Here is a 27,899-nt window from a genome sequence, read left to right as displayed (position 1 = left end):
AAACCTTACAGTGACTGAACAACAGGAGGCAAATTTCCAGCCTCACCACAATGTTCCACCATTAACCAAAGAGCTGAGGCTATTTCTACTTCATCAATCAAGGCAAGCAATGCACTTCACTTGTTTTTGCTTTTTCTCCCTCCAGCCAAAGGGATTTCGACGGTACTACAGCTCACCACTACTCATTCATGAACAGTTTGGCTGCATCAAAGAAGTGATGCCTATTGGTAGGTTTTGACTGCTTTTCCATTCAGTCTTCCCTTGGCAATGCTCTGCAACAGCAGCAGCAGATTCCAGCCATGGTCTTTACCCTCAGCAGCCGTCCAGCTCCTTTCGGTGACTGGAGGCCCTTCTGCTATCTCAGGAAAGGACCACTTCAAAGATACAAAGCTGGAAGAGGAGAGGGTGTGTTCATTGTGTGCTTCACTCAAAACCCTGTATGCATACCTCCTAGCAATTACCCTGCTTATAATAACAACTACTTGAGATCAAGGTAGGAACTTAGGAGTGAAGAAACACTGAAATATTGAGATGAGGATCTGAGCTAGGAAAAAACAGATAAAAGACATGGAGATAGAAATAGCAGGGGGCATTCAAATCACTAGTCTGGCTTTTGAAGGATGCTGCTAGGTTCCTGTCCTTTTTCATCCATATTTTTTACTTTCCTCATATTTTTCCTTATTGATCACGTCTACACATTGTCTGAGTACTTGAAAGACCACTTTTTCCTCACTGTAATACCAAATTTCTGAAAAGAAACATTTTGAAATGGAGAAGTTAAGTTTATTCTGAAAAATATTTTTCCCCACCAGTACTCTAACCAGGCACACCTGGAAATGCAAAAAATCAAAGCTAAAACTATGCAGCCAGTTTAAAACTACTTGTCTGATGACATTTGCATTGTTACTGTCAGCAGTTTTAAAAAACATTAATTATAAGGATTTCATCTAACTTTCTCTTTCTCAAAAATACTCATTATTTTTATCAGAAGTAACAGAAACATTTTGAATAAATTCTGGCTAAAAAATGAGGTGTGCTTTTGCTCTAATCAAAATCTAAAATTTGTTGTATTTTCTCAGTACTTTGGCTAAAATTTCCCTCCTTCTACATAGTGCTACAAATGTACCATTTTCTACATGCCCACAGCTTTGTGTCAAAGGAAGTTGAGGTCGAAGAATGCAGTGTGTAGAGGAGAATTTGAACTGAATTTGCTTGTTCCCAATGAAGGCATGCATTTCTCTTCCATGAGAGATTATTTTTGTGGCTAGCTATGAGGGAAAGCTACTGTTGAGAGGAATCCAAGTCACTGGTAGGGACAAAATGGATTAGAACCTCCTGGTACTTCATCTTCTTTACCACCACATAGGTATCACCAGTGATGATCAGGGAAGAAGAATGGCAGGTGAAGAGAGACAAGGCAATGGGTGAGAATGGAAGAGTCAAGATGAGAGGAGGATGATCTTTATGGGAGTAGAGAGGCAGCAGAAAATTGATAGCAATTCCATTAAGTTCAACACTCTCTTTTTATCAGGATAATCTCTCAAATTGTTTCTAAGCATACAGCTCGACCTCTTGGTAGAGGTATGTGTTGCTCCAAGTTAAGCAGGAACATGACCAGGAATATCCTCAAGGTATTGATGATGCATGTTTTGATCCTTCTGTTGCAGCCTGTGGAAATAAGGTTGACCCTGTCTATGAAACTCTCCGCTTTGGGACTTCCTTAGCCCAGAAAACCAAAAAGGGAAGTTCTGGAAGTGGATCTGACTCTCCCAACAGAAACTCTGTAAGTATCCCACATCTTTCTTCCATTTTCTTTCTGGTGGAGCAACATAGTCATTCACAAAACATGTATTTCAAAGTGTAAAAAAACGCTAAAATCTTACTCTCAGCTTCCATATTGAGACCAGAAAACTTGCTACTTGTTGCAAATTCAAGTTTTATGTATCTTTTAGTGGGCTCTTGAGAAAAATAGAAAAATACTAATTAAATTAGTAAACTTTTTATCAGAATGGAAAAGGAAATATTAATCTTTTTATTTTGCATATCCACATAGAAGTGTAGCAGAGATATTGAACTGTCAGGCTGGAGCAGATGCATAGTGCCTGTTGTTGATGGTGGCCATTTGCCCTTCATACAAGTGATAAAGATGAGTTGGAGTCCTCAGAACATATATTTAAAAGTACATGATCTCAGTACAAGCCAGACAATATTGAGATACTGCTACTGCAACAAAGCAAGAGATGGGACTTCCATCCCTTTCCAGTGCAGAATTGTGAGGGAGGCATTACAGACTGGGGCTTCTCTCCAAACCCCAAATACAGACAGGTGTGATTATGTTGCTGAATCCAGACAGGGAGGTTTTAGCCTTAATGTTTGTCATTCACTCTCTCCAATCACAAAAGTCACTGTCTTAAGGACCATGGCAGAAGAGGTAGAGAACAAGGGAAGTGATAGTTCCCATGGACATGCCTTTGCTATATCCATACCTTGTTCAACAGTAGCAATTGCCAATTTCTTCCTTACAGAAGAGGTTATTTATCCTAGTATTGGGATCCACGAGATCAGGAGCTCCTTCATGGTGTTGAAAGAACATTTCCTCCCTTCTCAGCCTCTCATAAGCAGGCACTTAAACCTATGTTTGAGGTTCTCTTCCCAAGAGATCCTCCCTATGCCGCCCCTCTCCCCCTCAAGAAAAATAATAACAAAAAAAAAAAAAAAAAAAATCACACCTGAATCCACTGGAGGCTAAAGCTGATTGCCATCTCTAAAAATCAAACCCACATTATCTGACAGCCTCTTCTGTGCACACCTCATAAGACAAATCACTGGGCACAGAGGCATGATGAGAGTTGGTCTCCAGGTCTCAAAGGAAATACTTATGTGCTTAATATCAAGTCATGCTAATATCTGTATATGTTTGTTACATTTCTCTGGCATTTAAATGCATGCTCAGTCACACGGCTGACCTGCAATCTCAGGTGGTATAGGTGGACTCTAAACAGGCATCAATTCATATCAGACAGCAAAGAAGACAAACTAATTTAAGCAAGAACTAAGTGAAGTCTGCAAGGAATTTATTAAGGGACATGCCCTCTATCCACCCCCATTTGTGCCTTAAAAGGAATTTGCTAATTCCCTTTTTTTTTTTAAACCCAAAGTGACTCTACCTTCTGTCGCATTATTACATTTCTTTCTTTCAATTATTTAATTTCCTTTGAAACAAAATTTCCACAAATGTAATTATTGCTTTCTAAATCAATAAAGTTTATGTTGAATTATAAATGAAAACTCAAGCATAGAAATCACTAATGCTGTGTCAGCTTACTCTAGGGAGCTGATCATAACTAGGTGGAGTGTGGGTGTAGAATTAGGAATGTAAGTTCATTACAGGAATTTCTCCAGGGTATTGAAGCTGAGAGAAAATGTAACATGTGTCAGCATACAGGAAATAGAGAACATTAGAGAATTGAATAAACAGACCTGAGAAACCATAAATTCTGCCAGCACAAGCTTGTGGATTGAAACAAGGATAAAAAAACAAGGTAGACACAATCGTAAATGAAATTATGGAGCTGAGGACCTTTAAAACTGATGTGTGACCTGGGAGAAAGTACTGACCAGTGACTGCAACAGGGATGTGGCACAGAGCCCTTAGAAGCACATGTAGTTAGTAACTCAGAGGGACTATGACTTTTCCCCAGTGATCCTCACTTCTGGGCTGCTCTGCTCCTCTCCAAGCAGAAGCAGCAATGCAGCTCTGAGGCTGTGCTGAGTCCCAGCCCTGTGAGATGGAATGTGCTTCAAGGTTCTGCCATGTCACCAAACCAGGGACACCAGGGATATGGGGACACCTGGGATACTACTTCACCTTGCAGATGGTGTCCAAGCTGTCCAAGGCCTCGCTCTGGGTCAGCACAGCAGAGCTGCTCCTGCTGAAGGTGATAAAAAGCAAAGGTGACTGGCTTAGGAGCTGTACCTTGCCCCTACATAAAGCTTCCATACTGTATGCAGTTCATGTAGACAACCTCTACTCTCTGCAGAGACATCCACCTTCCTCTAAACTAGCCAAAGTATTTTTAACATGACTGAGCTATGTGGACTTACTCACTGATTTTTCCGCCCGGATTCTGCATTTCCCATAAAAGAAAGTGGCCATATGCTCCAGATTTACTACCTACTGCTTGCTTCAAAACTGTGTTTCTGCAACCCACATTTATACAAAAAGGCACTTGAGGTGATGTAAATGTGAATCCAGTTCTTGTTAGTTTTTTTGTGGGTCAGGTCCTCTCAAAAGCAGCTTTGTACCTATATAATTTCTATTAGGCCATTTGTCATGTAGTCATTCAGTGAAAAATCATTAAAGGTAAATGAGGTTGCCTCAGAAGGTTTTGGATGAGGTAAACACTGAAGAGACAGTCACTACACATCCCATATGCACTAGAACTTAATAAAATAATATTAATTGCTAATCAGCAATAATGAAGCTAGTCTGTGAAAACTGAGGAACACGGAACACGTTGTAGCAATGAGCTGAAAAATAGCCGGGACTTAGTCTTTCAACAAAGCCAGTCTTTCTCTTCTCCACCCAGCAGCCAGAATCCATAGATATGCTCTACACTGGACCTGTGTAAATTTTGATATTGCAGTGCCTTCTCATCCTTGGGTGACCTATTTGGGCAAGATGCAAGACAAACATGACCTGCTGCAGAAGTCTAAAAACAAGGAGCAACAGAGCAGCAAAGTAAAGTATATATTCTTAAAATAGCAAGGGAAACAAGATAGCCACAAGACACCTGTGGCACAAATCTACTTTCAACACCATTTTTCATTGTTTTCCTTCATGGAGAAATAGCTAGGAAAGTACTAGATAGGAGAAATAAAATTGTGAAAGCACTTTCTAAAAAAAGCTTTGCTGTCAACACTAGTAAAAGGGAAAAAAACCAACATGTAAAATCTATAAAGCAAGTCAGATTCTGTTCCCTAAACAAAAACAGAAATGTTCCTGTGATGCAGGCACAGGACTGCAAAGCAATAGAGCAAGCTGCGTGTACAGTACAATAGTAAAGTGGCATACAATAACATTAAATCCTTCTTGTGACTTAAAATTTGTGAGCTAGAAAAAAATAAATGTTAGAAACAATGCAATTATATTTATTCAGATTAGAGAAAGCACCTGACTTCAGTTCAGTCTTTGGGTTTTTTTTTTTTTTTTTGGTTATCAAAGGTGTAGTGAGTGCAACAACTGAAGTTTTGTTAAGGTCAGACTTGCACAGAGTTGTTTGGAGCAGCTCCTCATTCCTGTTGGGCTATACAAGGAGAAGCTGACTACGCAGCCAAGGAATCTGGTGCCGTATGCAGAGTATACTTCTGAGGCTTGAGATTATGTCATCCCATGTTTTCCTATACTCTGGAACACTGGGTCCCTAATCATGACTGACATTAATATGGTACAAAAAAGAAATTATAGTAATTCTAAAAGCAACACTTAGGTTTCAATTTCCCTAACCATACTGGCCAGATGACTGTTTAAAAAGAAAGTGAGGGCAAATATTTAAAGACTGATTTCATTGCACTCTAGCTCTTTCTTTTACAGCATTTTAACAGAATGAAAATGACCCTTACATTACAGTTATTTTACTGAATAATGTATTCAGGACTGATACATTAAAATTCAGTAGTTTCAACTAATGTTCAGTCTCCCTGGATGATAGCTATTTAGTATACCTGCAGAATCTGCAAATTCCCTCATGCCCTTTCTGTTTTGCTCAGAGAAACACATTGCTCAACATAATCCTTTGTTCCTTAACTTTCACTTTATTTTATACTGCAGAAATCTTTTGTGCTCCAGACTCCAAACTTGGTCTGGAATTTTTTTTTCTGAGCTTCCACTGCTCCCTGTGCTGTAGGTATGCATTGCGCATCATCAGATCCAATGTTTCCTTCCGTCCTGCTAGGCTGACTCTGCTCTGCTCTGACTCCCCTCAAGTACTGCTTTTCCCAAAGGTCCTTGCTGTGGTTTTATTTCACTTAGTCAATCCCTTTTTCTGGCTTATCCTGTCTCATTTGCTGTTTCTGTCCCTGCAGACAGCTGACTTGGTAGAAGTTCCAGAGGAAGGCAATAGCTCTGCAGGCACCCTTGACATAAGCAGAAAACGCAGCAACAGCGGTGAGTGCTCCCAAGCCAGGACAGCCCCCTCAGGTGAAAAGGCCCATGTACAGCCTGTTTCAGAAGGGGGGTATGGTATGTCCGTGTTTGAGCAGTGTTCTGGTTTCCAAAGCAGGAGGTGAATTGGCGCAAGGCTTTGGAGAATGCTTTTTACCATTCAGATGAAATTGAAGCCACCACTTTCTTTAATGTGGTGTGTCCAAAAATGCAACTGGACAAGGTTCAGGTCCATTCCCTATCTCCTATCTTTACATAAAAACATACTTTCTTTTCCATATGTTTGATTTTTCCACTTGATTTTGTATATCATAACCTCTTTGGGACAGAAAACAAATCATAAAAGATTTTTGTGTCTGTAAAATACACAATACAGTAAATTTTGGTTATAATTGCATCTTCTCAGTGCAACTGTAGTATGTGCCCAGTAATATTAATAGCCCAATTCCTTTGTTTGATTTGCAGTGCAAAAGAAATGTTTTTTACAGCATTGGTTTGATGAGATTTGAAAACCATAACAGCATCAAGAGTTTAGTAATGAAATCTCAGCCACCAAGACTTGGTGTTTGTGATCCTGTTCTTGAACTCAGTCATAGCAGTGGAAGTCAAAAAGAATTATTGCTTAGCACAACCTCAGGCCCAAACCATCAGGGCAATTTCTGTAGCAGCACCTGAAATCTGCTTTGCTGAATCTCACAAGATGAACAAAAACAAATCACACTGAGCATAACTTTTTTCCTTCATGGTACCCCCAGTGCTCCTTACATACTGCTACCAATTCACATGGGTGAAAGGCCAGCTTCAGCTGTCAGTTTCTATATTATGCCACCTCCTTATTCTTTTCCTCCCCTCTTGGTCCTATCACCTCTCCTCACTGTGTTCAGTCATTTCCTTCCTCTCATTTTCTGAAAATCTCTTCCATATTATCTGATTTCTCCTGAAAATTTTGTTAAGTTTTCTGTCCTGCAAGTGCAAGATGACCTAATCTGGTTAGAGAATTCAGTCTGCACCACATTGTTTAATCCTGCCCACCTGAGATTGAATCAACCCTGTTTTAATGTTCAGATTAACTTTTTATTTTTTTGTATTTCTTTGCAAGTCAGTAGTTTCAGTTCTGAAACCCAAAAAATTTTTTTTTTGGTCTGAGATCTGTATTCACTGAATGTACAGAAAAGCATTCAGAGATCTTACTTAAAGAGATTAGTTTAAAAACTCAGCATGTGTCAAACCTCCAAATAACTTCCGCAGCACATTAACAATTCCTTTGATCAGCACTGGCTTTTTTACAATCCATCCTTTAGGGGCTCAGGGTATAAATTATGCATCAGTCACTCCAAAAATTTCTTCTTGGAAGATTTTTAATAAACTGCCTGCACTGTTTGCACAAGCTATGGAAATGGTAAAATCTTTTTCAGAATGTAAAAATCCCTGGGTTTTTCCTTCTTTTTTTTTTTTCTTTTTTTTTTTTTCTGTCTGCTGCTACTAGGGCAAACAAGTATGAAAATAGATGGATTTCTGTTGTGTGGAGATATGAACAACATACCTCTATTGCTTTCAGATTCAAGTGCCCCCTGTTCTCCTATTAACATCCAGAGACCACGAACTAAACATAAATTAAAAATATAAGTACATTCAAAATGTTTTTACAAAGTGACTCATGACTCCTTTTTCCTCAGTTGTTCACTGCCTCTTTATCAGGAAGTTCCACATTAATGCCTGGATGACTCAGGTCCATTCTGGTTGAGTTTGTGTTGTTGTTCTTCTTTTTTTTTTTTTTTTCTATTAAAATACTGTTCTACAAATAAGTATTTAGGAAAATGTACATTTGATGCTCTTTGGTAAAGGGAAACAGCAGAAAAGACAGCTTCCAGAAGGGTAAAAGGACCCAGCACATGCATGGCCATGTAATTTTCCCTGTAGAACTCCTACGACAACAACTTCAAGGGGAAATTCTTTCATTCAGGCCCTGGCATAAATCCCATGAAGCAAAGCTTCCCAGTTTGCGTCTGTGAGATGGCATACCTAATTTCCAGCCCTTCAGCCTCCTCTAAGCCAGTTATACTTTTTCACTGCTGTGACCTACTGTCTGTCCCAATAGCCAAAATGTACTTTAGGTGACATCTATGAGCCTGTTATCAACAGTGATTTGAGCACTTTCCCCTTGAATCAAATATGGGATGTCGTCCCTGCAAACCCAGATTTGGTGAGCACTTCTCAGCCAACACAGGGACACAGTTTAGCCACCTCCCCATGTGCTGGGTCAGCTCCACAGTTCACAAGGCTGTACATTAGTAACTTGCTTTATTTTCTGTCACCAAACAGGAATTACTCCAGATTTGATGCTGAAATACTTTTATTCATCTGGTGAATGACTTTTTGCAAGTCCAAAAGGCTCCTGGTTACCCAATTCAGTACTCACCAGAACACCTTCAGTTTGCCTCCTAACTCCTGCTCCTCTGAACATGAAAAGCAAAACACAGTGATTTGAGTCGGACTTTAATGCTGCCAAACTGTAATAGCAGCACTTTAAACCCCTTCATACAGATGCCAGACATATATGTACCCCTATATTAATGATACAGGAAATTAGGTTTATTTCTAAGGCTTTCCTTCTCATACCTGTGATAGCCTGCAAGGTCAGAGTCCCTTTGCAACAGGACTTGGTGAGGAGCATATTGAGGCCTCAGGTCCACTGCAGTCAGGACAGCCAGACACAACTTGCGCTGACATTTTCACATTAAGTGTGGCAGGTATCAGCTCACATGCTCCCTTCACATTCACAGATTGAACTTTATGACTACAACATTGTCTTACATTTTGTCAGAGGAGATGTGTGTGCTCATGAACGCCTGTCACTTTGGACAAAATCTTTCTCGTGCATGTTGTGGCTGCCGTTTCGCTTGACAAGACACATGACTTTCGCTTTCACATGACAAGAACACTGTCACGTTTTTCAATATCCAAGTACAACTCTCTACTATCAAAGAACCTTACTATTTCCCTCATAAACTTCTGCACAGATTCTGTTAAGCTGTCAACTACCATGTAGACTAGTCCCAGAAATATGTGTTAATGAATGTAAGGACAAGAAAGTGAAAAAACAGAGGAGAAAAATTCAGTGGATTAGTGTTCCCTGGACCTTTTTTCTCCTGAATGCATGTAACTGTATGGCAGAGAAACAAAAAGAACATGGCCCCAAGTCACCTGATACTACCACTTTGGAGATTGCTAAATTGTTAGAGGCTACAAAGTCCAGCTTCTGCTCAAAACACCTACAGAGGTAAATGGTAGCAAAAGACATTGATGGTTCTAGCTGCTCAAAGACTCCATCTATTAAAAAAAATCATATTCAGACTTTATCCAGAAGCAAGAAACACTGGGGAATTGTTAAAATGTGAAGAGAGAATTCAGTTAAAAGGATAAAGCCAATGTGTTTTTTCTAGGGAGATAACTGAGGATAAGTATCAGTCAGCTCGTGATCAGTTACAATAGAGGGTAACTGATATTACTTATCAGGTATGTTAGGTGCTGTGACTGTTGTCTTATTCTATGAGTTTCTGATTTAGTAACTTAGAAGGAAATTTTTACATCTACAGGTCTATGTCTGAGTTTACCTACCATGATTCAAAAGCAATTCAGATACCTCCTAAATTCAGAGAGAGAAGCAGTGTATCCAGTGCACCTCAGGCATGAACTAGTGGAGAGAGAGGGACCAAAGAAGGCTATCAAATACGTAGAGGTAGAGGTCAAAAATGGAAAGGAAGAGGTTTTGCATACAAACTTTCCCAATATTGCTAATATATGATCATCAGCTTTTGCAGGTGCTTTAAAATGGAAATACTGCTTATCCTAAACATGACAATCCAGTCCTGAATGTGAGAAAAAGCCTGCTGGGCTTTAAATAGTAGCGCACTTACAGCACCTAGGTTCTGTTCGTAGAGCTGTACTTGTTTTATTCATCTGATCAAAATGGTTCATTTGTTACACTTGTAAATTCTAGAGAACAGAGATTGTGTCATGTGCCAATGGCATCTGTGGTTTTGTTGGGAGTGTAAAAGGGTTCAGAGGAGACCACAAGGAATCAAAGAAAATAAGGGAGAAAGGGAAGAGATCAACAAAATCCAGGTGATCCTGTTAAGGTGAAGAGTCTAAAACTACTCCTAAAATGTCATGTGTTTTCTTTATTTCAGTGTTTACATACTCTGAAAATGGCACAGAACACTTTGGAGAAGAACCAAAAAGTATACATTCCCCGGTATGAGCATAAATTTTGTGATGATGCAATGGTAATGGGAAGTCATGTAAAACTCTTGTTTTTATGGCTGTCTGAGGACCTTGACTAGGTCTGATGGGTCACTGATATCTGACTGTCATGTTCTTACACCATTTCTGGGCCACTGGCCATGGCTGGAAGCAATATATATTACTGGACGGCTTTTTGGTTTATCCTTTGTCATCACTTTATGTTTTTCTGCTTATTGCAAATTGATTTGGGAATGCAAAAGATCCAGTGTGCAGACCATGTAATTATAATAAAACTGCCATAATGTAAAAATGACAGATTTGATTTTGAAAATTATTTAGTGTTTGCTTTAGCTTTTTCTTTTTTTCCCCCAGATTAATAGTGGAAAAAGCAAGAAGAGAGAGTAGCCAGTCTTCTCTGTTGAAAACCCAACACAAAAAGCTTTCACACATTAAAATCACTTTAAGAAAGTGATTTTCCTGCTCTGAATTTGGACCTATGCATTGTACAATTCTAGCTCCATCCATAATAAGAACTGTAGACTAGACACCTTATATAATGCCAGTAATACACTACTGGTCTCATAAGAGCTGTCATATATACTACTGAGAGAAAAAAAGCACACTCATTTTTATGATCTTGTCCCAAAGTCCATCCAGTGCAAATTTCTGCTTATGTTCTTTGGAAGCCTGGAATTTGATCTTCAATTTCAAATAATCTTCTTTCTAAATTAAGATAGTTACTGCCTTAATGGCTTGCAGTGTACCTGGGCCATAGTCCTCCAAGCTGTGAGAGCAGAGATTCTGGCTAATTTATTGTAAGATCAGGTTCTCGTTCCTCTGTCTCTAACAAAGCGAACCAAATTCCCTTACAGAGCAGATATTTAAATTTTCTCTTTCTCTCTTGTTTTTTAAAGGGACCATTTTATAAAAGCACGTTACAAATGAACACCTATGTTGCCTTGTACAAATTTGTACCACAAGAAAATGAAGACTTGGAGATGAGGTAAACTCCAAAATATTTTTTAGTTGATTTGACACATTTGCACTGATGGTCATATATGACTTTGGGGAAGGGAGGGTTTCTTCTGACATTTTCAATACACATTTTTATAGACTTAACCATCAAGATACATAGATGTTCTCACAGTTAAAAAGAACAGGTGACCAATTCTTTTGGCAAGGATACAATAGATTAAAAGTTTCAAAAGCACTTATATCACTTTAGAAGCAAAATGTCTTTCAGCTATAAAATATTCTCAGTTGCTTTGTGTTTCAATCAGAAATTTTCAGCTAGGAATTCTCCAGCAGTTCTCATACTAATGCTAAAAATTTTACCTGTCGTGGTTGATCCTCCCTCTTATTCAGTTGTGTCTGAAAAAAAGAGAATGGTGTCCAGCTGCTGGATTAGCAGTATTTTAGTGAGAACTTTGCAAAATAACCTTGTTAATTACTATTTTAGCACTTCCTCAGTTCTGCATCAGTTGCTTGCATTACAAAGTCTAATCCAAGCCAAATGAAGGAAAAGGACAGCTTTTCTTTCACTGAAATTATTTTGTTCATGCTACTCACATTTTGCATGGTCTTGCTAGAGTTTTACTGTGAAACATGTCACCTGTCTTCACGGCATTCCTATATCAAAATAACCATGCATGTGCCACAGAATTTAGGAAATTGACAGAGGAATGCCCCTCTCCTCAACATCTCCAACACTGAAAACGTTTTTCCTGTTCCCAGCTGTGCCTTCTCACTGCTCTTGAACTAAAAGGGGGGATGTAACGCAGAAGTTACAAGTTTTCCTATCATTCTGCTTTAATGGCATTTCCTGATCATTATTTTAGGAATGCCAGCTCTTTGGGAAATAACCACAGTATATGGCAATCTTTAGTGCAACTTGCCAGCTATTCTGCTTGAAAGATTCTACTTTGCATCCTGCTCTTTAGGAGTGTATTCCATCTTGTACATTTCTTCCATGACATAGAACATCCTCAGACAACCCTGCACTGGACTACCATCCTCATCCAGACACAGAAATCCAGAAAATGCATAAATCTTCAAAATCCTCCCATTCCACATTTTAGGGGAAAAAGTAGCCTGTGGTCTGAAACGTTGTCTTTCAGGGGACACCAGTCTCTTTCCAGGGATACCAGCTAGGATTTAGACTAGTGGTACTCAACCACAGCAGTGCTGTTTTTCCCCTTGGTCAGAAATTCAGTAATACATGTGTTAACATTGTTCCATAAGGCTTGCCCAATACCTGCTAATGTTGTTTTGTTACTGCAGAGCCAGGTACGATCCAACTCAGTTACATGAATTCCCATTTAGCATAGTTGAGGTGCTGGAGGTGGGTTCAGTAGAACACTATTGTCAAGCACTGTCCTGGAAACCTGAGTTGGGAACCAGCTTATCAGCCCTGATCAGCTCCATCATAACAAAGGGAAGTAGCAGGGGAAGGACCTGAAAGGAAGAGTTAGGGCAGACTTCTGGAGTTCCCAGCTCATCTCTGAGAGGATACAGTGAGTGGCAGATTACTGCAGTGAAGATGTGTAGCCCTGATTTCAGCTGAAATTAGAATTTAACACAGCCTGGATTTCTTCCCTAACAGCAGGAGCAGTCAGTCGGACTTTCCAGTGCTCTGGCATAAGTAAACTAGGACATTGCAGTAATACACTTATTCTAAGAGATGGCCTTACATTACAAGAGAGAATCCTAAAGAAAAGCTACACCATGTTTCAGACACTGCAGTGAGTAGAACAGAACAGAACAGAACAGAATAGAATAGAGTAGTTGGAAGGGACCTACAGCAGTCTCTGTAGGGACTAGCCACCTTGCCACCTCCTGAAACCCAGATCACTGAGGTAGAGCAGACAATTTATCCAAGGTTGTGATTTACAGATGAGATCTGGCTGATTTCAACCAGTAGTAAGAACCAAGTGGATTACCCCCTATCGGGGATTAGCAGCCTAAATCTAGGGTGCAAGAATAACAGGTCCAGGTGGGATTTCTATTTTGAATCCTTTTTGGAGATTAAAGACATTTATGTTAGCTCTCTTCTAGGAAAAAAAAAATCAACAAAATCAACAGACCTTCAACCTAAAATTCTCTGTGCTCAGGCAAGTGAGAGATTTTAGGTTCAATTGCCATTTTTCTCTGGCAGACAAATTTATATTTTCTGAGTTATTTTTCTAACAACAAGGCTGAAGAATATGGGTTGGACAAGGCTCTCTGAATCCTTCTTATTGAAACTGTTTTTTCTTTCAGTGTAAGACTCCAATGTTGGCCCCAGTCTATTCACTTTGAAGTTATGGGTTCCCTCGAAAGCTATTTGAGTGCTTCATATTAAATATTAACTGTAGTAAAGGATTCACATATTCTTTCCCATTGTAAAAAAATCTTTTACCATTGGGATACCAAGTTGTCCGTTTTCTCTAGCTTCCCTCCTCACCTCAGTAACATTTAATTATTCCAAACACATTGAAACAGGTTCTTGAGGAAGGCTTAAAGAAAATCCTGTTTCAGATTGCACAGTGTTAGAAGACTAAATGCCTGTTTCTCCAGTTGTCAGCACCAATGATAACTGCTTGGAAAGTGGACTAAAGAGGCCCACCAGTGACCACACCTGCAGCTGCATCCTGGATAGATCCACATTCTCTATGCATGCTCTGAAAAAGCCTGTTAAATTTGACCTGTTATCCATCATAACAGATGCTTCAGATGTGTTTGCAGGCTCTTGTGCTCATATCTCAACAATACAGCGAGCCTAACAGGGAAACCTGAATAATTAGGAGTCAACAATTAATTTTATTAAGATCAAGAAATGTCTCTTATCCAGCAAACAGAGCTTTCTGAAGTTAATCCTTTTGGAAATGGTCTCCCACTTACTTTCTACAATATACCACTATTATAAGTACATAGGAATGTTGATGAAATGTCACCAGTGGGGGGGGAAAGGTCAAATAACTGTTCAACTACCTGCACAAAATCAGCTTAGCAAATTCTGCTATTAGTGTTTCCAGCCAAATTATTCTCCTATCTCTGCTGTGGAACTAGTCAGCTGGATGCTGATACTTAGCAATTACAACTCAGCACCGCACATTATAAAGGTAAATATGTCCCATTCAAATAAAAAAAGACATTCTTGGGCAGAATTATATCCCTGCTGACTAATTGCCTTTGTCGATAAAATAGAACTATTTTCCTGCCACCTTCCTTCTGCAATCTCAGCTTGAAAACACAGATGATGAAGTAGTGTGTCCCAACAGTGTGAAATGTCTTAAAGTAAAGCAATAATGCCTTTAACAAAGAGGGTCTGTATTTTAAACAGTTCCTTAATAAACAGGAAGCAAAACTTCCAGTTCACAGATGTTGTCTAAAAATAAAGAACTAGCCCCAAGAAACAGATACTGCCTTTCTACATTAACATGTGTGACTGAAGAAAATCTTGTCACCTTATTGTGTCTACCTTCAGTGAATGCTCAGACAAAATAACCACCTAAGGACTACTTCCCTATTAAAAGGGAATTGTGAAAGCTGATTCAACATGATAATTAAGAGTCATCTTACATACTATTCGTCTTTCTAATTACAGGCCAGGGGATATGATCACACTTCTGGAAGACTCTAATGAAGACTGGTGGAAGGTATGTGCTAGTCAGTTTATATCTGTTTTCTTTCCAAAAGGAAAAATATCTTGTTTTCAATACTGAAATTGTATCAAAGCTTCTACTGTTAACAATCTTCTACTATCAATATGTTTCCTTCATAGGGGAGAATTGATGACAGAACTGGATATTTTCCTGCTAACTTTGTTCAGAGAGTGCAACAAAATGAGAAGATTTACAGGTGTATCAGGACATTCATTGGCTGCAAGGAGCAGGGACAGATAACTCTGAAAGAGAACCAGGTAAGATCTTCTGTGCTGGACCCTCACTGGACTCAGCAGAGCATCCAGCAGTCTTACCAATGACTGAAGGGAAAATTGTGCAAGATGAGGACAGGCAGATTTTTTTACTGCAATTTTACAAGATCAATTATTTGTATGGTAACAGTGGCAGCCAGTTAAGAGCACTGTTTGCCTTGTGCAAACATGTATTCAATGCCAAACATAGCCTGAATTTTCAGTCTCACAGACATTCATAGTGATACTTCACATATTTCTCACTCTCTTACTGACTTCAGAGGGATGAACACAGAGTCTTAGCAGTAGACCTTGTGTCCCTGAAAAATGATGTGGTTTTCTCCTCACTATTAGAGCTAATCTCATAAAAGATAGTGCCTCCCTCCCCAGATCTTAACTTACCTAAAGACCTAAACACAGCCCATTGTCTTTGCTTCAACAGGAAGAGAGTTAAGACAGCATGACACAAAGCCGTAAATTCTAAATGTGACACTTGTTCACCAGTTGCAAGGTATATTTAATCCTTTTTTTGTGTGTGTGTGTCACCACTTAAATACCCTCTCTACAGGCTGTAATATACTTTAAGCTTTAAGTGCTCCTGTGAGCCTAAGTACACTATGTACAGTGAGGACTTGCAGGGTCCATTCACCCTGGTGTATTTTCAGCAGCTCCTTTGATTTTGTGTCCTTCAGATGGGTTCACTAGGCGCAAGCCATGACCCAAAACCTGAATTAAGGGACAGGTTTGTGGCATAAGCTCATCTAAATAGGATGATGACATACTAAAGGTACACATAGCTTGAGTTCTCTGAAATCTGGATGCAATAGAAGGGTAGATTTTTTTCTCGCACCTTGCAAAGCCCAATGCTTATCTGCCTCATTGAGTCTTTCCTTTCCTGTGGCAACTGTGTCACATCACCAGAAATGGTTTGCCTTATAGCTTGAACAACACCGGTTTTAAAAAAGTAGAGAAGAAGTCAGAACCAGTGTGGACTTGAGGGCTGTAGATTTTTCCATACAGAACTTCTTTCACAGTGCTTCACTGCACTGGTGGATAAGATTAATTTACAGCTTGGTTGCTGCTGATTTGTGGCATAGCAAAACATAAAAATGCTAACAATCCTTGGGTGCACACAGCTTTTTAAGGAAGGCACAGAAATACAGTGACCAGAATATATTTTAACTGCCCCTGTACACACAGTACATTGGGCAGCTCTGCAGTTTCTAGAAGGAAAGTTCTTACATTCTTTTTACCCAACATCTCTTTTATTTTTTTTTCTGTCTGTGCACACAGAAAAAAAGAAATATTTCCAGAGCAGAACGAGAGCTTTTGGAGGCTTTATGTTCTAAAATAAGCAATACACAAGGGCAAAGGTAGGAGATGGTAGTGTTGGAACATGGCATGCCAGCATGAGGGAATGGTCAAGATCTATTCATTTCTCATTAATGGGTGTACCAGATCATCTCTGTCAGCGTGGCTACTGCTGCAAGCAGTGAGAGCCCAGTTACTTGCCTCAGTTCTCACAAAACCACAGTTTCCAGGTGGGCAGCTCTGGCAGCTTCATCTAAACACAAGGGCCTTCCTATTGTCCCTATTTCATAATAGCATCACAAAGGGAGCTCAGAGTCAGGGTGCCTCATCTGCTCTGGCAAGGCATGAGGTAAAGAAAGGGATGAATCGATCCTGTCCCCCTACTACCTCCTTTTTTAAAAAACTTTTTCAGCTCTATCTCAAGCCCACACAAATGCTGAGGCTGAATATGAATGCTGTCTGGTGCTTGCTCCATGTGGGAGAGGCTTCAGAGGAAGAAAGAAAGAAATATTTATTGTGAAACAGGGGGCAGAGATCAGAGGTCAGACTGCAAGAACACATGAATGCAGAGACATGAGAGGAAAGGAGCGTAGCAAACAGATCCTGCTCCACTCTCACACCAGTTATGCAAAAGGGGGACATTTAAGCAGCTTGAAGGCCATTTTGAGTAATTTCCAAGTGGGACAGCCACAGTGAAGCCATGGACTCATGTATCTGTATCTGCTTCCTGCTGTCCCTCCACACAAGGCACAATTTTTTATATTTTTTTATTAAAAAGACAACTCTGCCTTCACTGTGGAAAAACTCTTCTTGAGGAAGATATTTTAATTGTTATTGAGAATTTTTTACTTTAAAAATTTGTTTTATATTTCCAAAGTCAAATTTCCTTTCTTCTTTCTTCAGCCATTTCTGTTATTTTCTGTCTTTTATTTCTCCATTGTTTTCTATGTGAAACAGAGAAAGAAGTGCAATAGGGGAAGGCATGGATAAAACAAAGTCATCTGAATGGGACTTCTGGGAAAACTTAGGCAGAATTTTTTTTTATTTGTCTTTTGGTCTGTTGGGAATTTCTGTGGAATGTCAACAGCCATGTTACCTGTCTCTGGGCACAGTGTTCAGAGTGCTGTGACTGCAAAACATGTACTATGCACAGACTTCTTCCAGATTAGCAAGCAGGGGAGATTATTCATCACTACTTATTCCTGTCAAGTCTCACTTTAGCTAGAAAAACTCATTAACTGGTCTAATAAATTCCTGTGACTATAGGATGGCAAAATTACTTCACTGAGTCACTTTCCATGTGGTCTAACAAGAGCACAGAACCATTCTGACAATGAAAGCAAGGATGATATACTAACAGAAAAACTTATCCAGTGACAATTATATGAATTTTCTTTATATTTCTGGATACCTTCCATGGTTTATCCTTCAGGTTTCTGTCCTCTCACGCCCTATATGAACTTTTCTGGGTGGAGAGTCTACTCTTGTAAGACAAAAGGCAATAAATTAACATCAACAAAGCCACATGACTACCCTAAGAAAAGCCATTTTAGTCAAGCAGAGATACTTTCAAAGTTTGAGGCACAGCCTCAACCTGAGGCACAGGGAGTGATATTTTTTCTGGAATCATTTGGCAGTTTCATGCCTTAGAAATAACATTTGGAGTTTCAGCTTCATGTGAACCTTTCTGGCAAAGCCAATATTCAGGGAGAGGGCTGAAGAATAACCAGTTTGTTCACCCATCATGACCAATATGCACAAGCTAGTCTTCACAAAGGATCCCTTGAAAATTTTACGATGCAATATGAAACCCAGGCTGGAGGAGAAAAAGTGTACTGCTTCAGAGATGCCAACATCTTGATGTTTAGGGTTCACTGACAGATTTTTGAGTCTTAAAACCTGTTCAGAAGATGAATGGGCACCATGAGGCTCAATCAGGGATCTGTGGGAGGTAGGCAGGCATAGCCCCTGACATCAGTAAAGCAAGATTATCAATAAGAAAACCAAAGCTGACCAATTTCAGTGGCTTTCCACACTTTTAAGCTGTTCTCACAAACAATATGAATTGCATAATTTCCAACTCTGATAGACTGTATCATCACTTGTATATATATAAGATTTTCTCCAGCCTGTAACTTCTGCCCTAGACTACCCAAATTCATGACCAAACATTATACAAATACTTCTTTGCATGACAACAGGCTCTTATTTGACCTCTGTTCACAAAAGAAAAAAATTGCAATATCTAATATATCATCAATATTTGGAAAAGCATCTCTTAAAATGTCTTTAAAGTTTTGATCATCCTTATTTTTAAAAAAGTCAAAATAATCTGCTGTTTGAATGTCCATTTTTACTTTGAAAAAGATCCTACTCACACCTTTGCCTGGCTGCCTCTGACATCTATAGTCACACTAACACAATTACTTTAGAGCTGGGCTTTTTGTATTTAAATAACACAATTGATTTTAAATTGTACAAGTGATGTTGGGCAACAGAAATTATCCCAAATGGTGACATTTGTAACAAAGTGGTAATCAGAAGCTCTTTGCCTCATCCAGAGTGCACTGTGAGTTTATACAGAAGTCAGTGCAACAGACCCATTTTGTGATGGGTGTTTTACAAATGTCTCTCATCCACAAGGCTAGGCTTAATAAAGCAGGATTGGAGGACAAGTCTACAGACCCGGGAAATCCACCTCTCTCAGGTCTTCTGATTAGCCTGGAAGCTTTGGTGCTACCTGGCTTTTCACCTCATTTCCTAGGAGTTATTTTATGTCCCCATATTTTTGGAATGCTGTAAAAGAAGCTGAGCGTCTAAGAGCATGACTCAGCTGCCTTTGAAAATTTGTTTCATCACAGTGACATATGCATTCAAATTAAATCACTTAAAAGGCAAACTCATCACTGACAGTGATGTTGCAGTTCTTCATGTGCTCCCCAGCTCTTAAGTCCTGCACCTCACAGCTAGGCTGAAAGGGTCGTTTTCCAGCTCTCTCTGAATTCCACTGACATCAGTCTTGCTGAGGAGGGATGGGTGTCCCCATTCATTCAGGGATGCTGAGTGGCACAAAAGATTTGCAAGAGTCCAAAACAAGGGAATAGATCATTATGCATCCAGTCTAGTCCAGATCTTCTTTAAAATTTTAAGTGATATAGGTAAAATGAGACAGTGTTCTTGGTCCAAAAGTTAGTGAAACAACTGATATAAAACCCTTCATCATCATTTGCACTATGACTCTATGGTTATGGAAACTGAACAGCTCAGCATTTCCATCACAAGGCTCACATAGGCAAGGACCTCAGTGCACTGGCAGCAGCAGATATAGAAGCTCACAGTGCTTCTCTTGCAAACAGAAGACTTGAACTTGCAGAGCTCTTGACCTGACACTGTCTCTGGGCTCCAAGATAGCTCCGGAAACTGTACTGCCCTCATAACCAAAGTCCTACTTCATCAGAACCAGTCTGTGGCTGTCAGATGGGTTAATTATGTGGAAGAAAAAAAGAGCTGCAAAAAGTAATAGCAATGTCAAAATTACTCCCAAAGAGAACTGGCCATTTAAGCTCAAATTCAAAGCACAGAATTTAGAAGAACAGGTATGACCACGCAGGTCAAAGGACAATTTCCTAATTGCTCATCTCCCCCACCTGCTCAGGGCTGACTGACAGATAAAAAATCCTCAGGGCAGCTGTTGACAAGTTCAGACAACAGTCACAATCTGAACATTTGGGGGGGTTTTGACTATTTTTTTTAAAGACAGATGAAAGAATGGGGAAGTAATTTTATAATAATAGATCCCACTTTCAGATAATTCTGAAGATAACTTGTTGAGTGAGAAATAGCCTGAGAGGTGGTTTCTTACCCTGTGGCTTACTCCACTACTAATCTCTTGAGCCAGAGTACAGGGAGAAAATCTCAACCATCCCCCTTTGTGTTCCTACCAAATTCACTGGAGAGTGGTTTCTCTGGCTCACTTTTCTAGTCAGGCCAGCAGCCTGCCACCCAAAACACGTCAGCCTGAGTAGCTGCCATTTTAAGCAGTTTCCAGCTTTATTCAGAAAACCATGACCACCTGTCGGTACCTGTGGCACCTCGTGCCTTCACAACCATCATCTTTGCCATCTCTCATCAGCGCTAATCCTCAACAACAGCTGATTCGTCAGGTGAAATCCAAAACTCTGGATGCTACCATGTCCTCATCTGGGATTACTCTGAATTTACACCCATGTAAGAAAATCAAGAGCCAAATCTCCAGGCTACAACTTGTGAGTGGAATCCTTGGCGGCATACATAAAAGGGGATGAGAGCAAAAGTGGCCATAGATGGTATTTTATTCCATCTTCTCTGAAAACTGCAGAATTTGGAGCAGCTCCAGGGCTTTGCAAAGTTCCAGCAGCTGTCACAGACCCAAGAGACCTCCTGAGTTGCACAGGACTATGAAAGTGTGACATACTGTGGCCAAGCTTATTCTGCCCCTGACCCCTAATCTTCCTTGGAAAGTACTAAGAAAAAACTCTGCCATCTGGGGTCTAGCACATGTAAGGCTTAGTGTCTTAGAAGGAGAGAAATTCAGCTGGAATTTGGGAGAATTCAGATCTGTGTATTGGTATGTAGAGTGAGAGTTCTCACATAAAGGCTTTGTACACCACATGCCCAGTGAAGATCTAAAGTTACCACTGTAGCAGAGGACACTCACCGATATCAAGGAGCACTCAAACAAGTAAAAAAAAAAAAAAAAAAAAAAAAAAAAAAACACCAAAACAAAAAAACAAAAAACACACTCCCCTGAAAAAAGAAGAAATCTGCCATATTTTTCGCTCCAAAAACAAAGAAAAACAGTGTTCAGAAAACTCAGTATAACAGGGGAAACTACTCTGTTCTTGCAATATGTTCTGCACAGCACCAGAAAGGTTAAGCAAAAAAATGCACCAGGCTTAGTGACCAATGTAGACCTGCTGGAGATGTGGTAATTTTGGGGATCCTATCAAAAAGCTAGAAGTCTTGCAGATATCTTTGGAGAAAAACACAATGATGTAGTGAATCACTCCATTTAACCAGCCAGCTTTAGTTATGGAGAAGCTGCACAGGCTCATGGCAGTAGGGATCAACTGAAAAGGGGAACTTTTCAGCTAATGCTCCTTCCCACACTTGGATAGTCTTACATACTTGGCCATCCTTACTCTTGTGCTTCTTTGCAGGCTTTTTCTCTCATCATTTCTTTCTCAGAGACAGAGACCAACATATAGCAGTAGATAGAAACACCTTTCTCTGTCCACGTGCTTTGCACCTCTCTATTTTGAATGGTGATATGACTGCCGAGGAAGCAGATGCTGTGCTGGGGATTCATGACATAAATGAGCTTGGCTGTTTTGCAACAGAACCTAAACTAGACAGCATCAATTCTAGACTTCTCCCACGCTTTCCATGTGATTTAGCCCAAACAACAATACATTATGCTTTCTAATTGCATGTCAGCCCTGTTAGTGTGCTAAGTCATTTTGCCCCAGGGATCCAATTCCATTAGTGTTGAGTAGGCAGGATAAGTAAGAAAATTAATGAGTCCATTTATTTTCCAAAACTTTGTTTGCAGGTACAGAGATCCACCTACCTATTTCCAAATACTAGAGGTGGTAAATATGAAGCAGTTTCACCACCTTCTTATAACTTTTCATTTCCTTCTGGCAGCATCAGTGCTGCTAGCAAATTTTACGCAACAACAGGACAAGCTGGCCTAGAATTCAGACATGGTATTTAGGTGTCACCCATAATAGTCATGCTGAAATGGATTTATCCAGGAGCACTTTAGAGCTATTTTTGTTCATTTCATATCCTCTGAATTATTGTAAATAAACATTGTAAATACTTATCAGACAGAGATGAGTGTTAGTCCAGATAGAGGGCTGGCACTGACATCATGAGAAACCAGTGTGTGGAGTCGTCTCAATAGGACCGTCAGTTTTCCAGCTATATTTTAACCTTGTTTGACTAGTAGGAAATATATAGTTCTTTGGCACAGACATTTGAAAACAAGTCTTTATTTGGTGTGGTGCTGTGCCCAGTCTAATGTGCCTGTGCCACTAGGCTTTCAAATGGCTCAGCCACTACCAGATGTTTCAAGAAGGGCCTTAAAGTGGAAATGCCTGAGATGAGAAAGGTCAGAAGGAGATGAAAGCCTTTACCACAATGTAATATTTGTGCTATTATAAAGACCATGTGATTTCACAACTTCTTCCCTGTGGAGTAGGTATTATGGAAACACTCTCACAGAGCTGGATTCGGGTCACACATTTTGGTATCCAAAACAGGCATCTGCAGGTGTGAGGGCTGAGTAAATACCGTAATCCATGGCTTTTCTCAGAAGAACCAAGACTCCTTTAACATGCAAAAGAGAATATGCTTGCAATCAGGTCAGCTGCTGCAAGTGACCCAGAATTACTTTTTACCATCAGGTGTTGAGGGAGTCAGCTTGTGATCTGAAATACCCATTTTTCTCATACACAAACAAGAGCAGCATGATCATTACAGTAGGCTGAAGTCAACATTCAAGTTCCAAAATCTTTTATCCACCACAAAGTTCTTAACAATTTTGATGTCTCTCATGCTTATGTGGTACTTCAGGGAGATAGGGGAAAGGTAAGTCTCTAAATATGTGAGTTTGAGGTTCTTATCAAAGCAGTGAGAGTCCAACAGGGTTTGTTCTACTTATAGAAGTAACTAGCAGGATGTCTAACTTGCCTGATATATACCCTGGAATAATTTGTCTCTTTGATCATGGCAAAGAGCTTAACATTTTCATACCTTTTTTGTATTCAGATTTGTGTGACTTCTGAAAAGGAACACGATGGCTTTATCAAGGTATACAGCGGGAAGAAGAAAGGCTTTGTCCCCATGGACATCTTAGAAAACATCTGACTCCAACAGCCCACTCCCTGCAGTGGGAGCCCTTTGTTGGCAATGCCTGTCTGCCTCATCTCACACTGTGTCAACCCAGATGGGCTGTCTTGCAGATGTTCAGGGAAATAGTGAGAAAACTGCAACATGAAGAAAAAGACATTTAGACTGCCACAGCAACACTAAAAATATGAAAAGTTGAATGTTTGAAAGAAAATGTACTCAGAAATCACCAGGGAAATGAGAGGCCCTTGGATTCTAACAGGAATAAGGTAAGGGAGGAAGAAAAACAAAGCCTGGGCTGATTTCTGATGCAGGATGGCTGCTACAGCCCTGATGGAGACAGACAGCTTGTTCTGAAGGACTAAATTAGCATCCTGTTCTTGTGTCTTAGAAAACTGTTGGACTGCTTTCTTGTTTGAAGCGTGTATTTTGGGGGAGGGGGGAAAATACCGTTCAAACTGTCCTCATACTACAGTCCAATGCTTGTAGTAGAGTGTGGCTGTGGTTCTACAGTTTTGTCCCCAGTACCAACCAAGTTTAAGCGTTTAGTCCTGGTGTTTAGTTTCATAACAAATCAGTTTGGAGACACCGTGTGAATGTCAGTTCGAGAAATGCACTGTGCCCTGGAAGCAGGCAACTTTCTCTTTCTGTGCAATCTTCCTGTAGGAAAGAGTAGCGAATTTGTGTGTCCTTTGTTTTCTCTGTATATGAACAAAAGCTCTCAGCGTATGTTGGGTGTGTGTTGGCTGCTCTCATAGGTCACAAAAACAGCTGATCCTTGGATTCACAAGCCTGCTTGGAAGCATCGCTCTGTGTTTCCTTCACCCTTATCTGTTGATACAGAAAATGGGTAAAATGCTGGGAGACAGCCACAGGCTTGAAACATTTTCTATTTTTCTGTGTTTATTGCACTTAAAACATTTTATATATTAATCCTATTTATAAAAAATAAAACAGTTGTATAACCCACTGGAAGGCTGAAAATGTTAGGAAAGGACAGGCTGCATACAAGACTGAAGTCTGTAATTATCAAAATGCAGAACTTGTGACAGAAAGGCACTGAGTGTCTCGGTGGTGTGCTCACACACCAAAGCTCTCTTCTCCATTTGCTAAATAGAAATTTTGCAGATTCAGCAGTAAATACACCAATATAAATTTTTCCGTGGCATAAACCACCGTGATCATCCCTGGAGTCTTTTCCATTCTAGTGAGACTGTGTAGACATCCCTGTTTTGTCCATATAAGCCTCCATCTTCAAATGTGTTCTGGGCACAGGAACCTTTCAGGGAGTGGTCTGGGGGACCTGTGAGTCTTGACTAAATTACACAAGTCAGTCAGTGCCAATTCTGTTGTAGAGCAGGGGCCTATGATATTTGAAGACAGGGAACCTAATTTCCAAGTATTTAATTGGATATAATTGCACCAAATACACTTAAACAGCTTAGCATGTATTATGACATAGAGATTAAGCCCTATCCTAAAGCTCCCTGCTGAATTCATGCCTTCTTTGACTAGCTTGAAACGAAATGCCTGTCTTTTCTGTGACTAACCACAAATTGGTGTCCTAATTCCTGCTACTGCATGCCAGGCTAGTATAGGCCTTTGCGAAGTTGATGCTCTTTCTAATAAAAGCAGTTACTGATCCTGTTCCCATGTATTGAGTCAGGTGTGTGATCTGTGTTGCATAGCCCAGGTCTCAGTAGCTGAGTTGCCCTATTTGAATTGCTGATCTTGCTCAAAGCCTTACAAAATCCAGGTGAACTCTACGCTTGACCAGTAGTTCTCAGAGCAGATTGTTCTTCAGTCTCTTAGAGACATATTTTGCTGCTCTTGTGCATCCTTTAATTGTGGAGGAAGTTGCAGGGCTGCCAGCTGCTGAAACATGGCCCTTTGTAATGCAACCGGTCCATACTGATTATTAACAGACTCCTGGCTGATCAAAAGTGTCTGATTTCATACCTTCTGTGGGAATATCAGCAGGGATTTTTTTTTCCACTTCAAACAACATTTGCTCAGCTCATTTTCTTAAACGACCAATAAACTCAGTGAGAGAGGATTCTGATAATCCTTAAGGATCAAGAGGAAAAGCAGTAGAGACATATTAATCCAGTCTGCTTTATAAGATTATTTTTTATATATATATTCACCCATTCAAAGGAAAAACTCAAATGTTTGTTACAACTGAAATATTTGCTACTTTTGATCAGGCCTGTCAAGTGGAGAAAAGGAAATCCTTATTAATCTAGACATGTGCTATTGTTTACATGATTGCATCATACTGTGATTTCCCCCTTTTTTCAGTCTTCTATGACTTTGATTTATCCCTACAATGTGCATCATACTATTCAAAGAATTATATGAATATTACCTACAAATCACAATGGCCTTTAATCAATGTCAGTTTTATTCCTTTTGATACTGAGCAATAAATAATAAAGTGACTGAGTAAAAACAAAAAAGGCCTTATGTGGACTGCATTACATCTGAGAAACTATTGCTTCTGAACCAAAGTTTTCATGTTTATCGTTTCTTTGTGGTTTTGGTTTGTTGCTTGCTTGCTTTTGTCTTTTTACTGGGCTTTTGCCGCCATTCAATATGTAGATGTAATTTATGCCTAATTTAGCAAGAAGCACATATCATACATGAGTCTTACTTTAAGCATGTGATTCATTGGCTATTTCCATGCTTAAAGCTGAAGTACTTTGCTAAATTAAGGTAATTTGACTCAAATTTATTTTGGTTGCCTTACTCTTAATCCAGACAAGTATCTCATCACTTTTTTACTACCACATGCAGTTTGCAATAGGTGCTGTGTTAGCAAGCAGTTAAAAATCAGACAGAAGATGGAATTAATTTTATCTGACATATGTTAAGAAAAATTGAATTTTAGGAGATAAATGCTGCTCAGATTTAATTTAATATTCTGCTTAATAAAGACTATGTGATGGTTGGAAGGAGACTAGAAGTGTATGTGTCTTGGCTTTTTTGCATCAGACTATGGAATTTTCAGTTACCTAACTTGAAGCACAGTCACTAAACCCATCAGCAACAGATGTTACTGAGCATTTCCATCTAAAATTTACAGCACTTGCCATATTTAGCAAACCATTTTTAACGTATTTCTGCAATGTACGTAACGTGTGGACTTGGAAATTTTGTGGGAGGGCCACCCTGAACACTTGTTTCTGGCATATCAGAAAGTAGTTTTAGCCATTCAATGTCTCATCACAGTATAAAACTGCCTATAGAATATTTTTCTATGTGCTAGGAACAGCTGACCAACATGAATTGAGTATGAGCTGCCCACATCATGATTCTCTCCCTTCAGTAAATAAGACGGTATCACAGTTTACTATGACCTCTTCCTACACTTGGACTCAGTGACTCCATCTGGAGATGGATGCTGCAGCACAACACCATTCAGCTGTGGATTCATTGCCCCAGTGGAACTACCACACTTATGCCTACAAACGTTGGATATCTTAGAATTGCTTACAGCCCTTTTTTCTAATTATTTGTTGAGATTCGATTGATTAAATATAGCACTCGCTGCCATCAGACAAACATGCACAAGGTCGGCAGAAAGTGTCATGGGAGACTTGGAAGAGCTGCAACCTTCTAAAGAAGCCACTGGAGACCATATAGGTTTTCTAAAATGGAACTAGACAGATGTCTTTGTAAAATTAACCTGACTCATTTATTTTAAATATGTGCAGACAAGTCTGATTTATTAAGCATTTAAAAGACATCTTTCTTTCTGTAAAGGATGCTAAATAAATGCAGTATGCCATATCAATCTTATCCCATTTAAATCCAAAGTAAAATCCTTGAATGCCATAGGGACTAAAATTCATTATTTTGCAAAAGGCTCATCAGTGTTACTCTTCTCCCAAAAACCTATGATGTCATTTGTCTGATCTATTTATATCTGTACCAGACAACACCTGACTACCACATATCTTGTACTTTTTATCCTACCTTTGAAGGTACTGCTCATTGCGGGGAATGCTGGACTCCAGGACGGTTTGGGTGGGTGCTAACGAAGGATCTCTGAAGCCCGGTCTTTAGAGCATAGGGTTTATTATAAAGGATGAAGGGCCCTGCTTAGAGTTGCTAGCCGCAACTCGTGGCAGGCCCGGGGAGAGCGGGGGGGAGAGAGAGGGAGAGAGAGATGGTGCCAGGTGGGTGTCCCAGCAGGAAGGTCCGAGAGAGAGAGAGCGTCCGGTCCCTCGGCCACACCTTATCAGGGGGCTTCAAGGTGGGCTGGGACAGGACTTGGGCCAATGGGGTTACAGACATCGGATACTTCAGGGGAGGGTTACAGGTATGGGATGAACCATACATTGGGGGGTGAGACAGGACATTCCATTTGACCTTAGGATCTATCAGAAA

General features: G+C 39.8%; 1 protein-coding gene across 2 annotated transcripts in view; it reads left to right on the top strand.

The window, feature by feature from the left end:
- Positions 1-23,525, top strand: part of STAC (SH3 and cysteine rich domain) — a 69,039-nt gene extending 45,514 nt beyond the window's left edge. Inside the window, exons 4-11 of one of the 2 annotated variants that reach the window (XM_053955931.1) lie at positions 146-227; positions 1,668-1,783; positions 6,085-6,166; positions 10,354-10,418; positions 11,323-11,411; positions 14,994-15,045; positions 15,171-15,308; positions 23,427-23,525. In XM_053955931.1, the coding sequence (XP_053811906.1) occupies positions 146-227; positions 1,668-1,783; positions 6,085-6,166; positions 10,354-10,418; positions 11,323-11,411; positions 14,994-15,045; positions 15,171-15,308; positions 23,427-23,525 (723 nt within the window). The remainder of the gene's footprint in view (positions 1-145; positions 228-1,667; positions 1,784-6,084; positions 6,167-10,353; positions 10,419-11,322; positions 11,412-14,993; positions 15,046-15,170; positions 15,309-23,426) is intronic. The other variant, XM_053955939.1, reaches the window with a different exon arrangement.
- Positions 23,526-27,899: the final 4,374 nt, after the last annotated feature.

The sequence above is a fragment of the Vidua chalybeata genome, chromosome 1 (genome assembly GCF_026979565.1).
Source record: "Vidua chalybeata isolate OUT-0048 chromosome 1, bVidCha1 merged haplotype, whole genome shotgun sequence".
In the NCBI taxonomy this organism is placed as follows: Eukaryota; Metazoa; Chordata; class Aves; order Passeriformes; family Viduidae; genus Vidua; species Vidua chalybeata.
The sequence above is the reverse complement of the archived record's forward strand: the minus strand, read 5'-3'. Positions and strand labels throughout refer to the sequence as shown.